This window comes from Diceros bicornis, chromosome 17 (assembly GCF_020826845.1).
Source record: "Diceros bicornis minor isolate mBicDic1 chromosome 17, mDicBic1.mat.cur, whole genome shotgun sequence".
Taxonomy (NCBI): domain Eukaryota; kingdom Metazoa; phylum Chordata; class Mammalia; order Perissodactyla; family Rhinocerotidae; genus Diceros; species Diceros bicornis.
The window spans coordinates 865109-888580 of record NC_080756.1 but is presented as its reverse complement, the minus strand read 5'-3'; the positions used below and the strand labels follow the sequence as shown (position 1 = coordinate 888580).

The 23472-nt window shown below is 45.8% G+C and overlaps 1 protein-coding gene across 1 annotated transcript in view; it reads right to left on the bottom strand.

The window, feature by feature from the left end:
- PTPRR (protein tyrosine phosphatase receptor type R) overlaps positions 1 to 23472 on the bottom strand; it is a 226120-nt gene that overhangs the window by 68720 nt on the left and 133928 nt on the right. The window contains exon 6 of the mRNA XM_058559189.1: positions 22052 to 22314. Coding sequence (XP_058415172.1) covers positions 22052 to 22314 — 263 coding nt within the window. The remainder of the gene's footprint in view (positions 1 to 22051; positions 22315 to 23472) is intronic.

The following is a 23472-nucleotide window of genomic DNA, read 5'->3' as shown; positions in this document are numbered from 1 at the left end:
GCACGAGGACCCTGGCCCGGGCGGCGCCGGAGCCGAGCCCGCGCACCTGCGGCCGCGCGCACGAGGCCCGTCCGCGGCTCCCGGCAGCTTCAGGCTCGTTCCGGGGCCTCTCCTTGCTTATCTGATTCGGCCTTAAATCTCGACCTGGGAACAACGCATGTCTCCAGCAGGGCTTCTGAGGACAGGGGGCCGCCGGCCTCACGGCCCCGGACCCAGCGGAGCCGCCCGCTCGCACCTGTCGGCCCCACCTGTCGCGGCGCGCCGGCGCCACCTAGCGGCCGACGGCAGCACCGCCGCTCGCCTCCAGGGCGGCTCACCGCCCGGGGGCCCGAACAGTCCCTGTATGTTACAAGGCTTCCACTGCTCCACCCGCAAACTGAAAACAGTCCGATTCTGAGTACAGAAGAGGGGAAAACAGGAGGGTTACGGGGTGCCTCGGGCATCGGGGGAGGCAGGAACAGGAAAGAGCACGAGCTGCGCAGCCCACGGGCTGGAGTTCACCTGAACGCCTGTGTCTCAGGTTCCTCATCGCAAAGCTGAGATGATAAGATCCATCTCCCCGAGGTGAGGTGAGGAGGGAATGGCATGACTGGCTGTAGCGCGTCTTGCGCGGTGCCCGGCACAGGGCAGCCGCTGGGGACCCGCGGAGACAGTCACGGCTTCCCCAGCTCCTCCCTCTCCACGTAGAGGAGCGGTTACCCTGGGACATTTTCCTTGTTGGCACCAATGTACACCTTGGGATCTTACCCTATATTTAAAGATGCCCAGTAAGTGAGCTTATTTCCCCCAGCCGCTTATCTCTGTCCCCATCTGGGTTCAGGTTAAAGCTCAGGTTTGGTTCCTCATTGACAGGTTTGCATTACAGAGAGGCACTCCAGAGCAGTAACGCTCTCTAGTCTGAGCACGCCAAGAGAGTTTAGTTGTTCAGAATACATGTGTTAAGTAAACAAGACCGTCCAGAAAAGCAAACTTGCCATATGTCCCCGAAAGAAATGCGCTGCTGACATTCACCCATTGTTATCTCTACTGCCCTACAAGAGCTCTTACTTAACGCTGCTGACAGACATCCTGAAGCTCTCAGCTCTGCAGGTTAGAAATGATGCTGGAGACCCACGGGAACACCTGATTACAGTCAGTCAGGCCACAGTGCATACGGTAACACTGCTGTCCAAGGACGGACACCCGCCTGTCCTGGCCAGCATCTCACCGGGGGCACCCACCACTATTGTGAATAACAGTTGGCAGCCATCCGCCTGGGCACACCACTTTTCACTGTGATGGCACTGCAGGTGGAAAGAAGGGCAGGCATGCAGTGGTCGCACCCATCCAAACAGATTGTCATGCAAATCTAAAGGGGAACAGTTATGAGGGGGAAAGGTTATTAAATGCCTCTCAAATGCATTTTAGGATTCTATTTGGGGTCACCACCAGATTTCCCATGGGACCTTGGAGATGCTGTGTCTCCCAGACTGCTTAAAAATACTCATTTATGGTCTTGGGCTTTTCTGCTATTTGGCTGTTGGTAAAACCAGGATTATGGCCCTGCAAAGTGATTAGGATTCAAAACACTGCAAACTTTTTCTAGCATTTAATCTTTGTTTCACAGATCTGGCTTCTCTATGGAAGGTACTTACGTGAAAAAGCAGAACAAGTGGATCCCAACTGCCCCTGCTGGTACATCTGGTATTTAGGGGATACTGGAGTTGGCAGCGTCTGCAAGGGCAGCGAACTCTCCATGAGCATGCTCACCCATTCTTATGACTCTATTGCTGAGTCAACCCCAATTTTAAATGTCTGCAAATTTTGGTGTGGAAAATACTAAGAAAGAACAAACTAGCAGAGTTTGTTCTCAGAATAAAGGAGATATAGATGAATAAATGGCTAAACACTCTTGTGCCCTTTGGAAATTAGTCCTGGTCATGGACCCGCTGTGGATGCTTCCTCTCCCACCCACTGCTTTCCTGCCTTCTCACCACAACCCAGCGTGCTTTTAGGTCTGGTGCTGAGGACTTGCAAATGCCTCGGGTGAATAAGAATGCTTTTCCTGTGCAAGAACACAAGACATTTTAGGAACAGGAAAAGCCTATCCGGTCCAACATACCTGCCCTTTTTAGGTTTATCTTAATCTCACCTTCCTGACTGTTACCTTCCTTCGTCTTCCCATGCAGAAAAAAACATTTTTTGTACATTTCTCATGATCTCTACTATTACTAGACCTGATACAATCAGACATACATTTTAGTGCCAATATCTTTAAAACTAATGATTTCTGAAGACAGTTCACAAGGCTAGTAGAGAGTTTGTCATTTTTCTTTTTATAGGGTCGTAAACTGTGAGTTTGAAAGAGGAGGCTCCAGAGAAGCATGGCTCTGAGGGATGGGAAGCTCATCTGGCCTGATTCTACACTTAGCTTTTAATTACAGGTTATCGTATCTGTTGTGTTCTGGGTACCAAGATTTGCTCTCAGAGAGTTCAGTGACCAGGGATATGCTTATGTGGAATCGGACTCACTCTGAAGAGAATCTGCAAGTGGCTAAAATCAAGCATAAAAGCAGGGATCTGTTAAAAAGCTTAGCATTCTCTGAGCCCTTCCTTGCCCCTGCGACACATTTCGTATCTGGAATTTACAATAGGGTGAGGTAAACCGCTCACCATCGTAGAAAAGGTGAGATATTCATTCAACAGATGTTCCATTACTCAAGCAAATTCACATCTCCAACCAAAGAGCCAGAAGATGGGCCTTCCATCCAAGTCCTCTCGAGGGATTCTCAGCAGCATTTCTATTTAGTGTCTATAAGCTTCATGAACTGAATTTTTACCTTTTAACTGTGCAGGTCAACAAATCTCTGAGAAGATACCAAAACTGTCTGCCAGATGTCGGCTACTGATTAATTTGTCTTAAGTTCAGCCAAAAGGGAAGAAAATGTGATGGGTGGGGCATGAACTGCAAGCACAATCAACCTCTGACCAACTTGAGTTTCCTGTCACCTTGGGAACAGAATTGATGGGCACTGGCTTCCTGTGTACAAGTTAAAGCCAGTAGCAACTGCAGGAACAAGAATAAACTACAGATAAGAGGCTTGGAAATTAAATCAAGTTGGATCACAGAGCTTCAGCTGGAAACCCTGAGCAGAACAGGCCCAAGATAACTTTTGAGGGCATTTTTTAAAGTTATTTTATAATTAAAGTGTATTTTACCTCATCTAGTTTTGCTATTGCTGGCCGTCTGAAATCATTTAAAAGGACACAAAGATTCAAACTGAAGTCAGGGGTCGTATATTTTGCTCAAGACTCAATATTGCTCGTCATTCGAAAGATAAAATTTTGCTAATGCATTGGAGTGATTTTTTGTCGAGTTTTTACACTCTTGATTTATAGCTTTCTGGGGGCAGAGGGGATCTTTTTTATAAGGACAGTCTCAAGTGTACCAATATAAGTAGTAACCTAAACTTTCAAAATATGGAATTATAGAAGATAAAACAGAACCAAAATAGAACCAGAGCCTCAACATTTGCCTCTTCTGTTTGTTTTTAAGTCTTTTCATGTCCCCTGGCTGCTGTTGCCATCGACGTTAGGCAGCATTCTCACTGGAGTGGTTTGTGCTCGGTCCAGCTCAACTCAACTTGCTGTCAGTGTGGATTCTGAATTTGACTTCTTATTGGTTTTACTCATCCTTACTTAGCATCTAAATATACTGAGGCACGTCTATAAACTGAGGATTATGACAACTGGAACAGCATGGTTAACTTGCCTTTTTATATCTTAAGAATTCACAGCCAAATGCCCTAAAATCTAGACAAGAAATCAAAGGAAGGGGGCAAATTGTTGAGGAAAAATGAAATAGAGGAGCAAGAAAGTTTACAAAACATACTATCTTTGACAGTTAAGTTGAACATTGTAAAAAATGACCCTAATTAGTTGTAAAAGATGTTTTTTTTTAAAGTTACTTCATATCCTCTTATTCTGTTCTTCCAATTTCAGAATCACTCTCAGAATTCGTTCGTTCATTACGTGAGTATACATAAACTGCAGAGCGCTCCCCACACTGCACTGGAGAATTCACGCTACTTCTCTGTACCACCCGTGTCGTGGTTAAGAGGGGAACCATGGAGCCAGACTCCCGGGCTCAAATTCAGGTTCTTCCCTGAAGATGGAGTGAGCTCGGGCAAGTGACTTCGCCGGGGCATATCTCAGTTCCTCATCTGTGAAATGGGGCTTCAGCGGGCACGCCGGCTTCAGGGGACTGTCGTGAGGATTAGTCGAGGTAATGTGTGTCCTGCATGTGACAACTGGCATTACTAACACTTTTGCTGCCATCAGACACCTTCAGCACGGCTGCAGCAATCACCTCCACTCCCTGGGGTCACGGTGTCCTGGGCACAAGCTCTCCTGTCGTCGCTGTTGCTGACCCGGCACTGTAGCTGCCACGGCTCCCGCTGCCCTGAGAACCGCTGTCAGTGCCCTGAGAACCCTGTGGCCACTACGGAGGTGTGTGGGTAAGAGAAAGTCCAGAGGGGCGTGCACAGAACGTTAATGGTTAGCTCCGCTGGTGGGGCTGACTGTGAACTAATTTCTATGTTTTGTTTTGGCTTAAATATGCTTTCAAAATCTCTGCAGTAAGAATGTATTATTTGTATAGTCCATTAAAAATTGAAAAAATTAGTAAGGGCTGGAGAAACATTGAGGTCTCGTATTTACCAATATTTTGTCCTGCCTCACGGTCAATACTACCTTCCTGAGAAAGGAAGGGTGTAGGGCGCCCTTTCAGGGTGCAGAAGGCATCCTATATATCATCCTACCATAAAATTAGCATGAACAGACAGGCCGGGACACACGATTTATTTGCCATCTAAGCATGCACTAAGACCACATAGGGCCTTTACTCACTGACTTATTTTGTTGTTATTTTTATCTCATGTCAAACCTTTCCTCATTTATCTTTATGTCTAAGAAAAAATATTTTTGATAAGAGATCTTTTGTATATTTTAGCCAAACTGTTCCCAGGAGAATGCCCTTGGGTTGGCCCCCAGCTTGGTTTTGAACAATTACTCTGACTGTATCCTGAAAACAACCCCACAGGTTCTACTGAGAATAAAGCACAATGGATAAAATTATCCACCAGATCTGGGAAAAGCAGCTACAGGGTAGTCAGGAAATCTAAGGCTTTTCTTTCAATGTATTATGTTCTTGTGCATCTGTCACCAAAGAATCTAGAATGTGGAAAAAATTCAGATTGCCCAGTTATTGCTTTAGGGGCTGAATACTGAAAAAATAATGTACTAACAGTCAACTTGGGAGAGTTTATAAACACTGACAATGGTCCTTGTGGTACAAATGGCTTTAATGGAACAGAGAAAGTAGGGGAAAGAGTGAAAAGCTTTCGGAATAAGGTGATTCTTGTTAGAATAATGACAAAGCAACCCTTAATCCATTTAGTGTTCCCCTTACTGACTGTCTGAAACTTTACATGTCCAAGAGTTAAATACCTGGCTCTATGTGACAAATGAGAAATGATGACTATTCCTAGACTATGTGTCCAGTTCAGGGATGGATGGATCCCCCCGAGGTCTCCAGCATAACTCTGGTGGAAGGCAGACTCGATTGGCTGTCTCTCTCTGCCAAGGGAGGGACTTTCTAGGGCCTGTCTGAGCCTAAATTGGAAAATTGGGGTCAAATAGTGTTGCTTGTTGTACAGACGCCCCTCACAGATGGATCAGGATGACAGCCATGTTTCACCACGTCCAGGAGACCAAGCTAACACCCAGTCAGGGGGCGCTGCTGCTTCTCCCTTTATTTTCCAGTGCTTAAGCTTTTTGCTTATATTTTAGTTAAGAAAATTGCATCCAAAATCCAATCAATGCAAAAAATGTCGATTGTGTGTCGACTGTAAGCAAGACACTTTAAGTTAAAAATCAGGCTTCAAATTTGGGTAGGAATTTAAGGCCCTGGAAATGTATGTACAGTGGTTGACAGCCTGGGGTCTGGAGCCAGACCACCTGTAGTCCTTTCACGGCTCCACACCAGCCAGGTGACCTTGAGCAGGTGACGTAACCTCGTGGGGCCATGGTTTCCTCTCCTGTAAAAAGGGATCATAACAGTAGGATCGTCCCAAGCATCTCAGGCTGTACATGGAAAGCGTTTGGAACAGAGCCCGGAATGCAGTAAGTGCTCAGTAAGTGCTCGCTGTCACCATGATTATTGTGATGGGACAGTCTGTATCTGAGATAAGATTCCTTCCTACTTATTCCAGGTTCTCCCCTTCTACTCTTCAAGACTGTTACACATCAGGAAGGAGGGTGGGGGGGAGGTGGAGGAGAGGGAAAGAATGTATAGTGACACTTCCTACCTGGCACTGAAGGTAAGTCACGTATGAATTGCTGTGTATGTGACCGTCTGTGGCTGGCAGGCTGCAGCACAGTGGGAGAAGAAGCCCTGGGAGTCTGTCGCCAGCCTTGAGGAGCCTTGAGGAGCCTAAAGGAGCCTCACTGCAGGAAACAGTCCCGTTCCTGGTCCTGATTTTCCTCTCTCAGATTAAAACACTTAGACACCTATTGGTTCAAAGTCCTCCTGGACAGAGGTTTTTGCTGAACACTACTGATTTCTTTGGGAATATCAAAAAAACTGTATTACTCTCAGGAAAAGGTGATTGGAGACTTTAATTATAAAGATAAGGTAAAATACAGCCTTTAGAATGGGTTATAAGGATTAAAGAAACCCAGAATAATTAACTTCTAAGCATAAATGATACATAACATATCAGAGGTAATTTGTAAAGAATTATAAAACTTTATCAAAGAATTTTCAAGAGAGGCTATCAGACACTTTTGTACTGCAATCTGGTTTCCAAGCGGCCAATGAAAAATGTATCTGAGAGTAAGTAACAGCTTTTTTAGGAATTATTTTTGGATTTATATTCATTATAAACAGCCCCAGGAAATTCTAAAGATGTCTCAGATACACTGAAGGGAGGGATTGCTGGGTAGAATGTGGTCCAGCTCCATCACCTCACCGTTACAGAGTCTTGTGAAAAATGCTCCCAGACAGGGCAATGCACACGATCTGCACAGAACTGCCGATGCACGAGGAGACACGTGTTCCAGGACATCCGTGACCTGTGTTCACGGCAGGTCTCTGAGTCCATCTGAAGGGATAGCCCTGAGCAGCCTATTTGAGGAAACAATTACATTGGCAGACTTCAAACTCTGTTCAAAACTGGGGGCTCCTGGTTAAGAAATAAAAGAAAGTCTTTCCCAGAACACTAATAGGCAGAACAGTGTCTGCAGAGCTGGGCTCACTGGGGGTCCAAGAAGGCCCAGCCCCCAGCCCACCTCTCCCCAGGGCCCCGTGAGGCACAGCTGAAAACCACTGAGTTAAACCAAATTGTGGAATAATCTACAGCTAGCCACGACTCCAGCCACGATTCTATCATTGAACAACCTAGTACTGGCTGAAGGCTCCCTGGGGACTCATGTTCTTTGTAAAGAAGTGAGTTAACTTCGTCTCAGCTCCTTCATCTGCAAACACTAAGGAGGGCGCCCTCCAGCGTCTACATCTTGTGATCCTCATAATTCCAGTAATAATCTAGCCACAGGAGCCAGTGTTACGTGAGCAGGTGAGACCTGCTGGGTGCTGTGGGGTGGAAAGTGGAATTGGTTTTCAATCATCATTGGAAGAGTTTCCAGGTTTGCAATTCCTGAGTGGTTCCAGCTCAGAGCTTTGCTTCTGTTAAGGGCTGTGACCAATGCTTTCACATCAGAGGCTCTGCTGCTAGCTGCATCGTCCAGAAAGGTCCCTGGGGTTTGGACCAGGACACTAAGATCATGGCTCCAACATGAGTAATTTAAATATATAAATAGAGTAATTCAAGAATAAATATTTGAATATACACAGGCATTTAAATACACATATTTAAATATATGCATTTAAATATATGTTTTAATATATATGCATGTGTATATATTGATATATATCTATAATGTGTGTATATCTATATCTATCTATCTCCTCAACTCTGCCCCAGAGCTATCGAGGCTAAATTTTGGGGTTGAACTCTAGAATATTTTCTATCTAGAAGAATATCTAGAAATGTTGAGGTTTCCCTAGGTAAGCATAATGTGAAATTACGTTTGGGAACCATTGCTCTAAGGTTCCTCTCAACTCTAAAATGTTGTATTTCTAACTTCTCGGGAAGCCCCCAGTTCAAGGATACCATCACCTCCTTCTAGACTATCGCCATGCCCACCATGAACTCTGCCGCCAACGGCGAGTGGGGACGGGGGAGAGATTAAGCCCTCGTTAAGTCTCGTGTGCACCAGCCACCTTGATGGCAATAAGAATACAGACAGTGTAAAACCTGCTCCTTGTCCGCAAGGAGCTCACCGTTTACTTTACTGAATTACAGTTTAGATTTCTGAGGGATAATAATGACTTAGAAAAAAAAGTGTGGGGTCAAATAATCATGCTTAAGCCATGTTTTAATAATTTTACTAACTATTGTGTTTTGAGGATCTTGACATTCTAATGCCCTTTGATTTTGTGCAAAACCCTCCCACTGCGAGGATAAAACTACTGGATCATGTGGACGATTAAACATATTTCAGGGACACTGCTGTGACTCCATATTAAGGATTTCATGAGACACCCTCCCCACCCAGACTTCACTGTGTCCCAGCAGAGGATGGAGAGCCAGGCTTGGGGATTTATGTCACACACAGAGAAGTGTAGCCTTTCATTTTTAGGGCAAATTGTTGTTTCACTGCACACGCTACGGGTCATATATGGCAGGACAGATGTAAATTAGAAATTAGAAATCTTGGTGTCACCACTTCTTAAACAAGATTTGCTGCGAATGTCCCTGTGCTCTCAAGGATTTCACATTTGATAGGGGAGCTAAGTACTTTAATAACGTCTCTGGGCACATGCTTCCAAAATATCAACCAAGCTCTTGGACTCACTCTGCCCAAATAATAAAGTACATAAGATCTCCCTCCGTGCCTTTGTGTTGGAGCTTGACTCCCAGTGACGCTGTGGACAGTGGAGGGAACCCTGCCTGGTCTCTTTGCACCATCCTCTCACATCCCAGCGCTGTATTAGACAATGCTCCACTGCTATTCACAGGGTTTTCATGGCCAGTATTTTCAGAAGTGGGTGGCCAGGTCCTTCTGAGTCTGTCTCAGTCTGGAAGCTCCGCTGAAACCCGTCCACCATGGGTGACCCTGCTGGTATTTGAAATCTCAGTGGCAGAGCTTTCAGCATCACGGCCACATGCAGCTGCCACAGTATGACAACCGACAGGCCGGTGGTGTGGTTCCCTGACCGGGACAGGAACCTGGGCTGCCACACTAGCCCACCGGGGCTGCTCCCCGTACCTAATAGATGCATAATGCTTTATCACGTACAGTCTTTGAGTCTCGCTCATTCACCTGGAAGTACTTTCACTCTATTCTGAACCTAATAGCTAAGTACCTAAGGCCCTCCCTTATACAGTTTTTGGCTAGAATAGGTGTTGTTTCTATTAATTTGCTTTTTCTGTTAATTTCTGCCCCCAGTACATTTAGCACTCTGTGAATTGTGAGGATGGAGTGGTAAATAAACACTTTTAAAGTTGAGATAATACACTTTAAAGCCTGGTTTAAAAGGTGAAATAAACTGTCTTCTACAAAACAGCGATGGCAAATCAAGCCATTGTTACTGTGAGTATTAAGATTATAAAGATTGCCTGGATCAGTAAGTTTGATGGAAGAATCTTTCCCCTGCAAAACTTTCATGATTATTTAAAAAGAAGGTTGAAGTTTACCATGTGTGACAGGAAAGTGAAGACAAGGATGAGGATGTCACAGCATGTCAGAGATGAAGAGGCCTTGCCTCCCCCGGGGGTCCTGCAGTCTCGTTCTCTGAGACCCCTGTCTGCACTTCCAAACCACTATTTTACAGACACAGAATCGTGCAACCGCACAGTTTTTCTTGCCTAAGTGTCGTGATGCATATTTCTGCTGAAATAACAGGTTCAGGACAGAAACTCTTTAACTTGACGAGATCTGCACATTAAACGGGAGCAGACAGGTCACAGACCTAAATAACTCATTGGTCACACGAAGTGGCTGGAAAAAAATGTGAAGTGAGACGTTGTCCCTGTCCTGGGGAGATGCTCCTACAGAGAAGTGGACATTGCAGAGCTGAAATAGGTGAGGAAGGCTCACTCTGTGTCTTCACCAATATTGGAGGGTCCCTCCTCCGTGTGTGGGACCGGAAGTCAGGAGACAGATGGAGGAGCTCTCGAGAGCCCACGTGTGCATGTGTGTGTGCGTGTGTGTGTGTGCGTGTGTGTGTGTGTGAGAGTGTTTGTGGGGCTGGGAGGGGAGGGAGGTCATTCAGAGGCAGTTTATTCCGACAGGCCTGTGTGTTTTCCATGGATGGGATGAGGGACAGGACTTTGAGGAGAGCAGTGCAGACACGGACAGGCTGCCTGGGCAATGAGAAAGACAGCCGACGGAGTTGGGAGCAGTGTCCAGCGTCCACCGGAGACTGACTAGCTAAGGACCCCGGTTGAAGTATGTTCTCTCAGGCGACAGTAGGTCTTTGCTGTACTTTCAATGTATTCCCTCTCAAGATCCTTCAGCACTTAATCATTTTTACTCACATTATTGATTAAAGTGGGTTTAAAATTCCAACAGTTTCTCAGAATCCTTAGGCAGGGGCCGGCCCCGTGGCTTAGCGGTTAAGTGTGCAGGCTCGGCTACTGGCGGCCCGGGTTCGGATCCCGGGTGCGCACCGACGCACCGCTTCTCCGGCCATGCTGAGGCCGCGTCCCACATACAGCAACTAGAAGAATGTGCAACTATGACATACAGCTATCTACTGGGGCTTTGGGGAGAAAAAGGGGAAAAAAAAAGGAAGAGGATTGGCAATAGATGCTAGCTCAGGGCCAGTCTTCCTCACACACACACACACAAAAATCCTTAGGCAGACTAAGCATTCTATCAGAAGAAAATTCTTCCGAATAGGGATTTAGTAACATAACAAAATCCTAACTCAGGAGTCAAAATGCAACAGCGAATAAAACACAAGAGTGACACCAGTCACTCAGGAGATGGTATTCAGCGTGGAACAAGGATTCCTATACCTGCCCTGGGCGCCCCTGGCGCAGTGTGGTGCCACCCAGGATATGAAGGAGAGCAGCTTGACCCTCCCTCGTGGTGGCTGCCCAGGCCGGGCAGCCCGAAGCACCCGAGGCTTCTGCCTGCTGGGCAAGGGGAGAGGACGGGGGTCATCGGTTTTGTTTCCTAAGTATTTCTTTCTGTAAAATTAACCTAATTTTAAGAACTTGTTCCTTTTTCCATTTCTAGATCTAACAAGTATTTATGGCACCTGTGTGTGTGTCAGGCATTGTGCTGCAGACACCACCCTTCAGGGAGATCGGAATCAGGAGAGAACAGGGCGGAAGCCAGAAGTGAGGAGGACGAGTGGGCTGGAGAGGGAAGACCTCCCGAGGCTCGAATGTTACCCTCTGATGCAGGAAAACTCGACTCCTGAGTAAAAGGATTCATATATTATAAGACATATTAGGCAATAATAATTCCACTTGACACACTGTCCTCAAAATTACTGTGGATTAAATGGGAAATGAAAATGACTGACTGCTAAGCTCCTTAGAAAGCATGTCATATTTGAAAGTGCTCACACCTGCTTGCTCATTCTTGAGTCACAGCTCACACCAAGACCTTTTGCTCAAGGATCTGCCAAAAGAGACTATACTTCACCTGCCAGAGAGGACGCTGAAGTCATTACGAGTTTTTTTTTTAACAGAAACGAGAGCCAGCCTCCTTCTCTGTGGACGGCCTGCTGTTCTCCACTAGAGTGCACTGTTTGCACACGCCACGGCCTTTGGGCGTCCTCCAGGCCGCTCAGAACTGTTGAGAGCAGAGCCAGCCCACGTTTAAATCACACCCAGGTAATCATACCGCATTGCTAAAGGGCAAGGGCCCTTCAGCGTTTGTAACAGACATTACAAAAATAAATTCCTCAGCTGAAGGATAATGTAATTTTGATACAGTCACCCACGTGGATGATCTGTGATTCTTCGATGTTTTGCTACAGGAGTCACGTGTCAACAGCTGGGAAAATCTGATGGGAGCAGGGTGGTGCCTCCCTTCAGGGGAAGACAGTGTTTCAGCGGTCCCTAAAATGCACACGGTGGGGTCCTGAGCTTCACGACACAGGTCAAGGAACCCCAAAGGCAAACGTCTGTGCCCGCAAGGTCACATCTCCTGACATAGCATCTACAGCTCAGAGCTGGTCTCTCTCAACATAGGCAGCAAAGGGTACTCTGGGAACTGTGCGTGCCTGCCCTGATTAAAATGCTTCTACAAAAAAGGCCATTTCATCTAATTCTGTCAACCTTTACGTCAGGGTCTGGAACATGGTCCCCTAGCAGAGACTTCAAATCTCAATTTAAAAGGCACCACATTTAGTCCTCTACACAGTGAAACTAACCTGATGACGGGTAGAGGAATCAGCGAACAAAATTAAAAAAATTATACTCCCACAACTCTTCTTTAGGGTCAGGACAAGGAGAACTCTCTAGAAATGGTAACTTTATGCAGTGAGGAAGCAAGCATCTTTCTCTCTAAAAATAGATCATGCTCTGCAGAATGGCTGTAAGAGTTCCCAGAGGTAGTTAGGTTTTGCATCTCAGAGTATGAGTGGAAATGGAGACCGCCGAGTAAGGCTGGAAGCCCGTTCCAGGATCAGGTTGCAAGTAATGGATGTTGAAGGGTGGGTGGGGATGGTGTGCTGAGAAGCCCTGTCTACCTGAATCTCAGGATGAGGCAGCCCATGTGATGGGTGGTCTGGGGAAGACAGAGCAGTCAGAGGACCCAGTGAGGCTTCCTCCTGTTATTCTGCCGGGACCCCGACTGAGAAGGAGGAGGTGGGAGAGGAAAGGGGCTATTACAGCGATTGCTGCTAGAGCCACCTCCAGGGCCGCACTCCTGGGGCTCATCCAGCCACGAAGCCTGGACCACCGCCATCCGCTGGGAGAGAAGCAGGTCTGTGTTGCCGACAAATGGTGGCCACTTTCTGCCTTTTTAGGCAGAGCTCTACTGCGTTTAATTCCTCAAGAACCTCTCTCGGCTTCTGCTCTCCTCTCCCTGGGCTGTATCCACCTCATTTCGTTCACTGCGATTACATTTGGTCTCATAACTTGTCATTCATTTTTGGGCAGATTTCAAAACTTTGCCTCCATTTTCTTAATCCCAGTGGTTTTTTTTTTTTTTTTTTTTTTTTTTTTTTAAGAATAAAGAACCTTTTAAAGCTTTTTCAGTTCCTTCAGAACCACAGCCCACAAAAATGCAATTGTGTCCATCCCACAAATAAAGAGGAAAACAGCTGATGTTCACATTAATGAAGGGCTCGTGCGTGTTTCCTATGCCTGCCCGACTCTGGACACCCCATGGAAGTGTGTTATAAAGATGTGGTCATAAGAGACAAGAGAAGCTTAAACCCATGTCCTCTAGGAGGAGGTGGAACAGAGTGGTTACTTGCAGAGTTTGTTGCCTGAATTTCCAACTCCATCTTTATCTCTGTGACGCCGAGCGTGTTATTCCTTCTCTCTAGGTCCCTGTTAGCTCCCCTACAAGAGGGATATCACGATGACGCCTCCCCTGGGGTGGTGTGAGGAGCGTGAGATGACACGTTAGCACCGTGGTTGGCACCCGCGCTCAGTGGTCTGGACATTGGTTTATCTCTTCCCACAGCAGGCAGCATGGGTGGATGGGCATGAACCTGTGCCTCCTCTGCCCTTCCTCCAGCTCCGCCGTCCATGACACGCTTGCAGGAGTGGGCTCAGTTACCGTCCAGACCATGTGAACAGCAGCGACCTCCCGCCACACCCCTGGAGGGCAGTTCTGACAAGTTTTCTGGACTATTGCCTCAAACCTTCCTTCCCCGATGGCTTCTTCACTGTATTTGTGTCTCCACCCTCCAGAATGGGCACAACCAGACAAAGAAAAGCCTGACAGTGACGGTGGGCTTGCAGACCAGCAATGAGATGGCTGTCTCTCTCGAGTGTTTGAATGGACCTCACGAAATCGCATTTTACTTGATTTAGAATCTGCAAACCATTCTGAAAGCCAAGCATGAAATGTGCTAAGAGGAGGAACAATGTGACACTTCATAGAGTACCTACTCACTAAATACACTGATTCATAATCTGTGTTTATTTATTTTCCATAGGATATAGGAATGTGCCCCCCCCCCCGATACAGCCCTTGTTAGGAGTCCAGCTCTGGAGCCAGATCGCTTGGGTTCAAAGTCTGTCTGTCACCCTCACACCCCCGTAACTCACTGTTAAGTTATCTGAGCAGTAACTTCAACTCTCTGAGCCTCAGTTTCCTTACTGGAAGGAGGGGATACGTCCCTTGTGAGGATGAAATGAGATAACGCATGTAAAGAGCCAATAAATCTTACTGAGTTGTTATTTTTATTGATGTTATTTGGAGTTAAATTCTGATTGTGTGTCATGTTATGACAGGATCCCCACATCCTCAGGCTGAGCAGATGGGTCGTGGTTGATGGAGCGTGCTCAGTGCTGGGTCACAGGCTCCACTGGAAGGCATGGTGTTTATGTGAAGGAGGCCGTGCGCCATGCACACAACAGCCTGGAAAAATCAAAGAGACCTGGAGGATGGACTTGGCTCTGCTATAACTAGTGTTGTAGCCACTGGCAGGTGTGGTAATGCTGCTGGCGTCCCGCCCAGTCCCCTGTGTGGGGCTGGTGCCCTCCCCTCCCACTGCTGGGAGTGTTGGCTGGGAATGGTGCACAGCCACACTTCTCTGGAGAATCACCCTCAGCTGAAGGAGGTGGCCCCATCCAAAGGTGCCTGGGAATTAATGCCTCTGCCGTCCCCAGGATGGCCTGACGTCGATGGCTGGCTGACATGGAGGCATGGATGCCCAGCCCATTTGCCTCAAGGAGGGACGACTGTCTCTGAGGTGCCACCATGCTCCAGAGCTCCCTGTGCATCAGGCTGAGGCCCATCGTCAGCTGAACCCCCCTCTCTGCTTCTCCTCTGTCCTGCTTCCCTGCAGCCCTTCGGTCTTCTCCTGAGAACATCCTCTCATAAATGACTCTGTGTCTCAGGCCGTGCCTCTGGGGAACCTCACCTGAGACCTAAGAGAGAAGATCTCGGGTCTCAGTTTCATGTGCAGGAAATGAGGGAGTTGGATCCATTTTCATTGGTGGCTCCATTTCATAAACACAGATTTGATTTCCAGAGTATTTTCATATACTTTGTACCCTGATTTTTCAGTCACACCCATTCTATACCCTTTCCCTTGCTCTCATCTCCCAACAATTAAGTATTTTCTGTTAAACTTTTTGAGCATCAAGATGTTTCTCCGCTAGAGGGAGCAGGGGACAGAAGCCCGGACATCTCACCTGTCACCAGGAAGTTGTGCTAAACGAGGCTCTGAGCTTAGGTGTAGACGCTCAACCTCTTCTTGGTGAGGCCGTGTTTCCACTGCTTCCACACTGCAGACGTGTTTCTGGCTCTGAGAGGAATCTCCCGGGCTCAGCCAGGCTGTGGCCCCTAAGAAAACCTTTACACTCACATACCTGTATGTTATTTCCACAGACTTTACGGACACCAAAATAAAGCGTACTGTGGCACAGTTTAAGAACAGTTATGGAACGTTTATTCACTGGCAATCAGCACCCCTGGGGCCTGTGGAGGCCTTGGCTGTGACAGAAGGAAATCCCCCGTCAATACTGGATTCCTATGGGCCACCAACTGCTCACTGAGGAGAACTCGAGTCAGGAAGAGAGTGCCGTGTTACCACGAGTCCACCCTTCCTTTCTGGACAGTTCTCCAACCATCCTTGCTCACTTTTTACTTCTAATAGAGAATCGAATGAGAAAAGTGAGGAAATTGTGTGAATTGGCTCATTTGCCTGTTGATCCCTTCTGTACAGTTGGCCACAGTCACACAGAGGCCGAAAGGGGACCCTGCAGAAGCTCACGTTTGCAAATTCTGTCTTATGATGGAAGGAAACGCATCCTTCCCGGGTCTGAATGTGATCTCTGCTCACTGGGCGTTTGGACCTTGGCCTGTATACAGCATCCTTCAGAAAGACAGGGGGAACTCGGGGAGGACAGGGATGGGAGAAAAGGAGAGGGAACAGGAGCTCACTACTGCCTCATGCTGTGCCAGCCACATGACACTTGTTCAACTGCCACAGAGCCACACAGGGCACACACCCTTCTCCTCCAACAGGTGAACACATACACGTGGGGTGTGGGGCAGGCGTGTGACTGCATCTCCCGGCTCATGGACTCACCATGGGAAAGGCATTCATTTGTCACACGAGAATAGATTTAATTTGATACTGATATCTGTTAAATTACATTAAATGTCAAAAGTTATAAATGTATATTTATAAGTAGGATGAGAAAAACTATAAGTCAATTGACAGTTTAAAAAAATATTAATGGGGGCCGGCCAAGTGGCATAATGGTTAACTTCGTGCACTCTGCTTCGGCAGCCCGGGGTTAGAAGATTCAGATCCTGAGCACAGACCTACGCATCACTTCTCAAGCCATGCTGTGGTGGTGACACACACATAAAGTAGAGGAAGATTGGCACAGATGTTAGCCCAGGACCAACCTTCCTCAGCAAAAGGAGTAGGACTGGCAACGGATGTTAAGTTCAGGGCTAATCTTGCTCACCAAAAAAAAAAAAAAAAAAAAAAAAAAAAGATGTCAAATGGCAGATTCATCTGTATCAATTCAGTAAAAAAAAAATTTCAACTTTCCTGAGTTCAGAAATATAACTGACTTAGTATAAGCTTGTGGAATGGAATCAGAGCACAAAACAAAAGAATACTGGATTTCCTTTTCCTTCTTGAAGGCACAGTGCCATTTTATATTGACTGTTAGTTTTATGGTATCCTTTGAAAAAAGGCAGAACAGGTATTCTCATACCTATTTTGTAGATTGGGGAAATTACACCACAAAGGACTAGTCAACTAACCAGTTGAGTCTCTTACTTAGTGAATGTCAGAAGTAATATTGTAAGTGAGCATAAGTGAGGTCATCGTGTCACACCAAATGGCCCCAGCCCCTCCTCTGTGTGACTAGTCGCTGTTCTGCATGTACTCCAGAAAATTCACATGCTCTCATGATTTATGGCCTCTGCTTACGTATGTACTGCCCAATACCTTGATAAATTAAAACTTTGTTCTATGAGTTTCTCTCCAGGAACAGGCTGACCACAGGCAGGAAACGCACATACAAGGTATCCATCACAGCTGACAGAATGGAACAATGTGATGCTTGGAGCCCGTCACGCCTGGAGACCAACATCCCTGAACCCCTTCCTTGCAGCCCATTTTCCCTATATAACTGTCTCAAGATTCTGTAATCTTGGAAGATGGGTCTTTGAGACATTAGTCACCTGTCTTCTGATTTGCTGGCAAATCTAATTGAACTATGTTTCTCTCTCTCTCACTTGTTGTGATTAATTGGCTCAGACCGCAGCGAGCAGAGTGAGCCCATTGCTTGGTATCAATATTAGCCAGACACTCAGCTCTACAGTTTATGTTCTTATGGAAGATTCTTTAGAAAGATATGAGGTCCCCAGATGTAAAGGAACATTAATTAACTCCGTCATATCTTTGAGTGTTTACCCTGCACAGGAACCAGGGGAGACACAAGAGCATCTTGAGCATGTACCTGCCCTTCAGATTCTTACAAGCTGCTTAAGGGACAGGACAAACCACTCAAAAGCCAGTTTCAGTCCCTTTCTGAATATTCTTTAAAATCACTGCAAGAGGAGCAGTATATGAGAGCATTCAGAGGCTTTAAAAATCACTGTGGAGGGCTGGCCCGGTGGTGTAGTCGTCAAGTTCGAATGCTCCGCTTTGGAGGCCTGGAGTTCTCAGGTTCAGACCCCAGGCATGGACCTATGCACCGCTCATCAAGCCATGCTGTGGCGGTGTCCCACATACAAGATAGAGGAAGATTGGCACAGATGTTAGCTCAGGGACAGTCTTCCTCAAGCAAAAAAAAAAAAAAAATAGTCACTGTGGACGTGCACAGGTGTCATGGCCCATGGTCGGAGGTAAGTTTCATGTTGGGCTTTGGAGACTAGAGGTGGATAGGAGGACAAAGGGGGACCCGGTGAACAAAGATGCAAATGTGGACGGAACACAGAATTCGGGAGAACAGATTGGACGGAAAGGGGCATACTGGCCAACAGATTTGGAGACAATGATCAGGCCAGGCATAGAGGACACTAGGGCCCAGCAAGGTGGTCTGGTCCTTATCCCATAGGCCGAGGGGAGCCGTGGAGGGTTTTTATGCAGCAAAGTACAAAACGCAAGTATTGTTCTAGCAAGATCAATCTGGAGAGCGTACAGTGTCAATTGAAGGAGAGAAGAGAATTAGATCAGGCAGATAAGATGACATAAACAATACATGTGAAATATGTAACACACATCAGTCCTGACAGCATTTTCACAATCATAAGACACAGAAATGCCAATATGAAATAATGAGAGCTGGGTCCAGGGTGATGGTTACGAAAAGAGAGAATCAATAATGAGAAAGTCGGGGGAGCAAGAGTCAGTAGATCTGGCGACTAGCTGGAAATCAGGAGCAAAGAAAGGGACTGCTGTGGCCCTCACCTCATGACTCTCTAATCTTCATAATTTTCTGGGCGTAGCCTTTATACTCAGTGAAGCATATGCATTTATCTCTATATTTTCTTATATTTATTTTTAACTTCAAATTATATTTTATTATTAATAATGTCAGAGTAATAGATTTTCTCCATCAGGGGTGAGAGATCTATAAGGCATGACCCAAAAGATTTTTGGGACAAGTGACTCATACTGCAGGCTTTATGGTCTCACGGTGATTTTAAGGAACCCAGACTTTCATGCAATAAACAGAGAATTGTTATTTCACTTCAGGATTGGGAGATGCAGGGCTATAAACACAAGGCTATTTTAAAGGCACCATTGGAACACACGAGCATAAATTAAGTTTCAAGGCTTAAAACTCTCAGGAAAGTTTCCTGACTGCATAGAACACTGAACATCCTTCCTATTTTATCACTCTCAAAATTCCTCACTATGCCATCTTGGCAGGGAGTTATGGTAGAACCGTAGAAGAGCACAGAAGAGGAAAGGATGATGGAATAAGCCAAGTGTCTCCCTGCAACTACAGGGAGTGGCCTGAGATCATTCATTCATTCATTCATTCAAGCATGTTATTTCCAGGAGCTCTTGCTTTGCAGGAATGATGTTCTATACGCAAGAGACAATTAAATCATAAATGTGCTCTCAAGAAGCTTAGAGCCTATGGGGTAAGACAGATTAGTAAGTGAACATTTTACCTACACCTGAGAAGTCTATGAATGCTGTCTGCACACAGGGGTATGGGACAGGGTAGAGGGAGCAGAGAGAGGCAGCCGAGTCCGTGAGGGTGAGGCGGCTAGGGGAAGAAGGCGGCCGAGAAGAGGGAGGTTGGAAAGGCTTCCAAGAGAAAGTGATGCTGGAGTTTCCCTCTCCGTGTCCTTTCCTGCTCCTCACTCCACTCCTCACCTTCGGACCTCTCTCTCCTCCCTGGGTGGTCCAACCACAACCACTTCTTCTCTCACTGCCTTTCACACAGATGATTCTTAAAGAAGTGCCTCCAGCTCCATCTACCTCTCTGATGAAACTCTGAAGGAGTCTGTGTGGGAGCTGAAAGGTAGCCCCTCAAGAACTGGAAAAATAAAGTCCTCAAGGCCAAAGGAAGAGAGAGTTTCAAACAGGAAGTAGGCATTAGTGCTGGATGTGAAAAGAAACAGGACATGTGCTTTGGACTTGGTGGTTAGACTGCTGATAAACTTGGCAAGCACATGTGAGAGAAATAGTGAGGATGGGCGTTTGAAGACGACCAGTGAGGTAACAAATATGCTCTGCTCATTTAAGACACATCTGAGAAAGAAAGACAAGAACCAGAGAGAGAACTGAGTTAAAGATACAAACCAGAGCCTTTTTCTACGCTGGGGGTCAGCATCAGCAAAGAGGCTGCAGTTGGAAATAGAGGAGGGAAATTGATGGGGGTAGTTCTCAGGGTTGGGAGGGAAGGACCTGGAGCCTCTGTGGAGGAAATAGCTTCCTCCTGCTCTGAGGTGGGAAGGAGGTGGAAGGCAATGGATGGGGATGCAGGGAGGTCTGTAGACCAGGGCCAGGGAATCCCTTTAGCACTGATTGCACACTTGCTCTGCTAGGGCCCCCGGTGGACCACAGAGATGAGCGAGACCGTATCCCTGCACTCTCTCTACTCAAACATTCCCTTCACTTAAGTGAATAAAGATATCTTAACCTTATGCTCCTTGAAATTCACACATGCCCAGCAGTGGCCTTCAAAGGGGGGGATGACAGGACTTGGTACTCCCCAGAGGATTCAACCACGGACCTTGCTTAAGATTGTGCTGCATGATGATATAAAAAGTAGTCTGACTTTAGTCAGTGTTATTATCATCTTTAAACCTTCTACAGAAAAGGACCCCTTATTGCCCTCATGTGAGCAGATCTTTTCTGCCATCCTGCCCTTGCTACACCACCAACCTCAGACGTCTGCCTCAAGGTTTCTCTCTGAAGCAAACATAAGTGCATAACACTAAGTCAGGTAACAACAGTAAAAGAACCTGAAGGAGGGAAAGAAGTCAAGTTTAACCCCTTCATAACAGAAAAAGCGTGCCCCAGATAGGAGAATGACTCACGGACCCACTCATCCAGACATGGCAGGGCTGGGTCTGGAATCCCGTCCTCCTGACTCATGGCTAGCCTCGGGAGAAAGTTCCAGCTTGTCTACCTTTCCAGATTGCAGCCCAGACAGCAATTAGCGGTGTCCAAGCGAGAGAATGGTCCATGGAGACCCACGTGGATCCATCAGGAAACCGACAAGTGTTTTGGGGGGAGGAGGTAAAAAGAATGACTCGATTGCTCCATTTCCTTTCAGTTATGGGGTCAGTGTCCTCCCTTCACAGGACTTTGGAAGTCACCACAGCAAATCCCTTTCTTTCCATGGCATTCATTGTTCTTTGACAACATTTTCAAAGAAATCTGAAGGACCAACTTGGTCTTCTGCAGTGCTTAGAGCCCCAGACTGTATTTTCTGAAGAGCTGGGAGGTGTGTGTGTGTGTGTGAGATGGGAAATATAATAAAAATTGATATATGTCATCTAAAAACATAAGGCAACAAAAATGACAGTGAAAGAAAATGGAGATACAGGTAAATAAGAGGAGAATGAACCTTGAGAACTTCTCAATTCCCCCACGACCCTGACGTGTGATGTTGGATATAATAGCAATCATATTTTAAATATAAACACGAAGCTTCTTATTTTAAGAAATACCATGAGAAAGCTTTACATAATATTTTTGGAGAAGCAAAGAATTAGCCCCTTCTGTATGTATTTTGCATGTCCTAGTTTTCATTTGTTGGATTTGTTTTAAATGGGAGTGAATCAGTGTAAGTACATCACAAAGGCAGGTGGGGCAACAAAAATAACATCATGGGTCTTGAGATATTTACTGTTTGTTTTTCTCAAAGAAAGCAGAGGGAAAACTTTATAAAATATTTAATTTGTGGCATTGACTGTTTCTGCCTTATTCCAAACAATGGGGTCTTTGGTGAGAAATAACCTGTTTATTCCCAGTCCTTCTATCTACCAGGATTTTGATGACAATTAAACAAGATAGTGCTATGTTAGGTGAGTGGCCCCCAGAAAGCACTCAGTAAATGATTGTAGAAGCTGTCCAGAAGTTCAAGAAGACCCTGATTTGGGTCTACACCAGCTTAACAGAATCAGATGTCACAAAAGATTTTTGGTAAAACAGCTAGACTCTTTTGGGGACAAGAAAGACCACCTGCTCCCGGCGTCTACTAGGTGGTGAACAATTCTGCCCGACATGCCAATCATCTCTAGTTCTGTCCTTTTCGGTTGGTGAACCCTCTAAAAACAAAAAAGCAACATGTAGGGGTATAGAAACGCTTACCTCTCCTGAAGTCCTATGGGCTTCATTCTCAAAGGAGAAGGGCAGACAGAGGCGGTGGCTTTGATCTCAGGAGCGTACCGGCCTTGAGGGTCCACGGCCACAGTCAGTACCCTCGGGGGCCGCTCAGGCTGGACCATGCTGTTGACCGTCTTCCCCTCAGACTGTGCCGGCTGTAACGGGATGGGTGACAGATGGATCTCCTGATTTTTCTCCTTATCTTGTCTCAAGGAAAGCTGAAACCTTTCTTTTATTCTGTAAAGAATCTATAGAAGGAGATATAAGGGCTCCTGTCACATTTTTTCAGTCAACAACAAAGTGTAGTCTCCTCCACCCCAATCTAGAAGACAACCCAAAATAAAGGGTTAATGACAGTACCAGTAAGTAAAGCCCTCTAGGATGACTCCTCAGTTTTGAGGCATTGAGATTTTTCTCAAAAGGATACACTTGGTATTTCCAGTTATGGTGCACCAACATATTAATATATATGTACATGAATCTATTCCTCAAATATATATTCAAAAGAAATTTGTTAATTTTATAGAAGTGCCAGGTGTCAGTGTGATCACATGTAAGCCACGTAAGCTTTTACTTGAAATGACTGACATGGAAGCTTATAGAAGGAATAGCCATGAAATATGGGCTTAAGATATTTATAGAAAAAGAGGTTGGCACCCAACACAACGTGTAAGAAGAAAGTCTTGCAAAATATTAATGAAAGGATAGTTATGCTACAAACCATAATTTCTTATGTTGGTAAATATCTACTTAGTCATATATTAACTTGAGTATCTGGTAAATACTTGAAAACATTAAATTTGGGGCATCTATCAAAGAATCATTTGGACAACCAGAATTTTCTTTCTTATCCTTTCCCTTTCAATTTTTAATACATGCAGAGAAAAGCAAAAGTATCACTTTCCTCCGTTCTCAGAGTTCTTTCTGGAATGGCTAATTCAATTCAGAAATGGTAGGATCTTCACTTTTAAACTTTTAAAAGAATTGGAGACTTTGCTGGAACCTCCAGTGGATGAAACTGTGAGGTGAGTGAAGTTCGTCTTTCCTGCCCTCAGGATTCCCTTTTTATGGCCTTTTTTTCCTGTTCTCTTATAAAAATTTATTTATTTATTACTTTTTAAAATTCATTTTATTTTTTCCAGTTTTATTGAGATATAATTGACACACAGCATTGTATAAGTTTACAGTATACAATGTGATGATTTGACATTTTTTCTTTTCCCTTGATGCCGACTCCTCTACTCTGATTCCTGTAGAAACTGGATGTCCTTGAGTTCCTTCAAGCCTGTCCTCAAGAGGTAACTTGAGTGAATTCACGGGAAAGGCTGACCTAGCCCGTTACCTGCAGTTATAGCACTAGAGTGTCTGCATCTTACAGAGACTTAGGACGGTGGAGCCCCTGTCTC